This window comes from Buceros rhinoceros, unplaced genomic scaffold, assembly GCF_000710305.1.
Source record: "Buceros rhinoceros silvestris isolate BGI_N320 unplaced genomic scaffold, ASM71030v1 scaffold8969, whole genome shotgun sequence".
NCBI classification, from domain to species: Eukaryota; Metazoa; Chordata; class Aves; order Bucerotiformes; family Bucerotidae; genus Buceros; species Buceros rhinoceros.
The window spans coordinates 58,643-62,660 of record NW_010432168.1 but is presented as its reverse complement, the minus strand read 5'-3'; the positions used below and the strand labels follow the sequence as shown (position 1 = coordinate 62,660).

Below are 4,018 nucleotides of genomic sequence, written 5' to 3'. Positions count from 1 at the left end.
GGGGAGCCACGGTTCCCGGCCGGGAAGCCGCCTGAAGCAGCCCATTGGGCAGATCCCTCTGGAGTCTGCTCCTCCGGTGGGATTGTCTATTGAAGAGGTGGAGAGACTGAACACCCCTCGCCCCAGAAACCCCAGCATCTGCAGCGCAGACCATGGCCGGTCCTCTTCTGAGGAGGACTGCAGAAGGCCTTTGTCCCGGACAAGGAACCCGGCCGATGGTATTCCTGCGCCTGAGTCCTCCTCCGACAGCGACTCCCACGAGTCCTTTACCTGCTCGGAGATGGAGTACGACAGGGATAAGCCCATAGCCTACACCTCCAGGATGCCCAAGTTATCCCAGGTCAATGAGTCCGATGCAGATGACGAGGACAACTATGGCGCCAGGCTGAAGCCCCGGCGGTACCCTGGCCGCCGAGGTGAGGGGGGTCCGGTGGGAGCTCAGGCGACCACCCCCAGTGCCGGGGAGAGCTCCCTGCCCATGAAGCTGGGGCCACAAGCAGGAAGCTTCAACTGGGACAACCTCTTGAACTGGGGCCCGGGCTTCGGGCATTATGTAGATGTTTTCAAAGATTTGGCATCGCTTCCTGAAAAAACAGCAGCAGCAGCAGCGAGTGAAGACAGCAAAGGTGGTACAACGAAGCCTCTTTCCAAGGACGGGGAAGCAGAACAGTATGTATAGGCTTTAACTCCTGATATTGCCACGGTGCAAAGCCATGGGGATCGATCAAACCATTATATGGTTGTAGAAAAGCAGAGGTCAGCATTTGAACCCCAGGCCAGTTTGGTCGGAGGAGACTTTAAAAATAATAACCATGATGCTGCTGAAAGAGACTTAAAATGTTTTTAATTTAATTACGCTTGGATGAATTTATTTCTCCTGCATGCATTGTATTTGAAAACAGGATGTTTGGCATGCAGCCTTCGGAAAGGGTTTCCTATGTACCATTGTTCGGTTTGTGATTCTTAAATTAATAATGCTTTGTTCTGAACATGAACTAATTTTTTTTTTTTAATTGTGAAGGATGTGTATATTGTCTGCAGCTACTAACATGTTTTACGATGCAAGGGTATTGAGGATTTAATTTTCCTTAAGAAGTGTGTGGGGGAAGGGTGGTGAATGAAGGAATCTCAGCCGTAAGGTGTTTCAGACCGTAGTTACCGTATCCCGCAGTTGCTCACATGTACCTTTACGGATGAAATCAGCTTGAATAATTGCTGGCAACAGTGCTGTAAGTCTTATTCCATGCAAGAGGTGCTAGAAGCAGCTCAAGCCAGTCAGCACTTTAGCAGTTTTTTTCTTTTCAGCTTCTTTATTTGAGTTTTTCCCTTTTCTTTCCTTTTTTGTTTTTTCGTTTTGTTTTTGTTTTTGTTTTTCCCACTTTGACAAAGTTGTGTGAGAGCTTCTGAATCTCTATGAAATATTTGGGGATGCTAAACCCTGGGCCCTGCCCACCCCCGCTCAGTGCTTCCCGTGGTAGGGGAGCACTTGGTATCTGTCAGCCCAGCCAAGCAGCAGCAGCACGATCAACAACCGGAGCGATGGAAGAACCCCTCGATTTCCCCATCTCTTGTCCTCTCATCTTGGCTGTGCTGCTGCTGCGGTCTGGGCATCTCCCCAGATTTCATTTTCCCATCTCTGCTACGGAAAGGTAGGAAAAACACTTGTCTGCCTGCCTCACGGGCTGTTGTGAGGACTAATTAGTTAACTCATCTGAAGTGCTTAGGCATTGTAAAGCACTATAAAGAAGTATTATCGTAATTATTATTAAAGCACTGCCTAGCCTTTGTGACCTTGGAGTGGCATTTTCTGCATTATATGATTTTCTATGACGGAAACTTGGAAGAATTATTTATTGTATAGAAAATTACTGCACTCTAGCATTTTGGAGCAGATATGAGGGGAAACTACTTGTAGATTCATTAATGTAGCTTACTGTTCGTCCCAAATGCCCTAAAGTTTTAGGTTGAAGTAGAACCTCACAGAGTCCTTACATCTTCCTGCAGATCTGACGAACCTATCATACTGTGTAAAAAAAATTCCAAATTTTTTTTTTTTACCTAAGCTGTGTTTTTATATCAATATTTTCCTATGCCGAAAAGTTTTCTTACTTTCAGGGAAGGTAAGAAAAATACTTTTTTTACATTTGTTACTTATGTAACATCCATATTTTTCACGTTTTGATAAAATTGTAACATACTGTATGCTTTCTACCTGTAAATGCCAATAATAGAATTAAAATATTTATTTAAAATCTTTAGTGTGTGTTATTTGAAAACTCTCATCTTTTCTCTCTCTGATTTCCACTCCTCGATCTTCACTTTTACTAGTGTTTTATTGAGAAAATGGGCTTTGAGAAGCAAAGCGATGATGTAAAATCATGCATTTGGAGCTCATTCAGAGTGAAGGCAGCACTAGTATCACTGTGGAAATTGAATTAATCTCTCTGCAGAGCAGCAGCACAAGCCCAGTGCACTTCTTGAAGTCCCACCGAGTCCAGCGTGGTTGTCCTTTACAGAGAGATGAATTCCCCCAAGAGAGAAGCACACATGGCATATCCTTGTCCTTGATAGGATCCAAGTGTCCTTGATAGGATGCAAGAACAGCAGCTTCACCTACCTCCAGAAAACGGAGAAGGGCTGGTATTGTGGTGGTGTTGAGCCTAAGATAATGTCCAAAAGTACCAAATCTGCTTTTAGATTTCTAATAACATAATAAAACTGTGTTTTAGTCCATAGGGGTTTATTAAGAGCAACTGGTTTTACATTTGTGAACCGAGACTTCCACCTCCGCTCAGAGCTGAAGCTTTCCAGTACATGGATAGTTAGGAGTGTGAGAACAAGAGCTTCCCTTAATAAAGCAGCAGTTGAACAATAAATAACTGCATTCTTGTGTATTTATAAGAGACTAAATCAAACTTAGGCAACTTGTTGGAGAATGCAAAGAGTGAAAAAGTTCAGACTGCAGGCAAGAGGAGTTCTGAGGGTACGCTTTGAATTAGTGGCATTTTGTTTCAAGAACTTAGAAAAGAATAACAATTTGAGGGGGATTTGATTAGTTTTAGAGTTTTTTGGTCAGCTTGTGTCAGAACCGGCAATGAGGAACTCACTCTTTTTGGCTAAAAATGCTGCCAACCTCATCTTGCCCCGCAAGAGTGGAAAGATAATGGGCCAGAGTAGCCCACATTTGTATGTAAGTAGTTTCATCTGAAATAACAAGAGATCCACAAATGATTTTGGAGTTTGAGAAGCTGCTGTAATTAAACATCTGTTAAAAAGCTGTATGTTTAGTTTGAATTTTATCCTTTAATACAAACTGTACCACATCCAAGCAGCGATGTTAATAACGCATGAAGACTTTAGCAAATGAAATCTTTTAAATGTAACACCGAACATATTGAGAACTGTGTTACCCCAGCCAAGCATTCGGAGATTATCAAAAAGTTTTGGTAAAGGACAATCATATGCCGTGTTGGACTTACACAAAATGAATGGCATAACTTTAATGCAGTTTACAGTTTGTCGGGTTGTAATGCATTCCTCTAAATTTTGACACTCCCTATGATAGACAGAAGTATAGTTTTCTGATTTCCTTGTTTCCCTGTTTCTGAAAAGCATAGAGATACTTCTGACACCTCAGTATAAGATCTGATTCTGCTTTTTGTTTTCATTCTTCCATGATGAGGATCAGAAAAGGGCTCCAAGTGAATCATGTGAAACAATCGTCCAAAGTTATTAGAGTCGTGAGTGAGCTGTATAATTCCCCTGGTTCATCATCGGGACTGCACAGTCCTGTGTCAAGATCTGGGACATATTAAAAGTCACTCCTCGGCCTATCTTTCTGCTAGTCGCTTGCAGAGAGACACCCCTGTTTCTTTCCTACGAGGGAGGGAACTGTGCCGCATCCACCTCGTTCTAGAGGGCTACAGCTGCGCTGTCATTGCCATCTCAGATGGGGATGTTTTTCCCCTGCTGACTGATCAGAGGAAAATAGACAGGGGTCTGGCAGATGTACTCGGCA

General features: G+C 43.3%; 1 protein-coding gene across 1 annotated transcript in view; it reads left to right on the top strand.

Moving 5' to 3' along the window:
• FAT4 (FAT atypical cadherin 4) overlaps positions 1-679 on the top strand; it is a gene marked incomplete at its 5' end in the record, with an annotated part of 131,916 nt that extends 131,237 nt beyond the window's left edge. The window contains one exon of the mRNA XM_010143675.1: positions 7-679. Coding sequence (XP_010141977.1) covers positions 7-679 — 673 coding nt within the window. The remainder of the gene's footprint in view (positions 1-6) is intronic.
• Between the last annotated feature and the right edge of the window lie 3,339 nt (positions 680-4,018).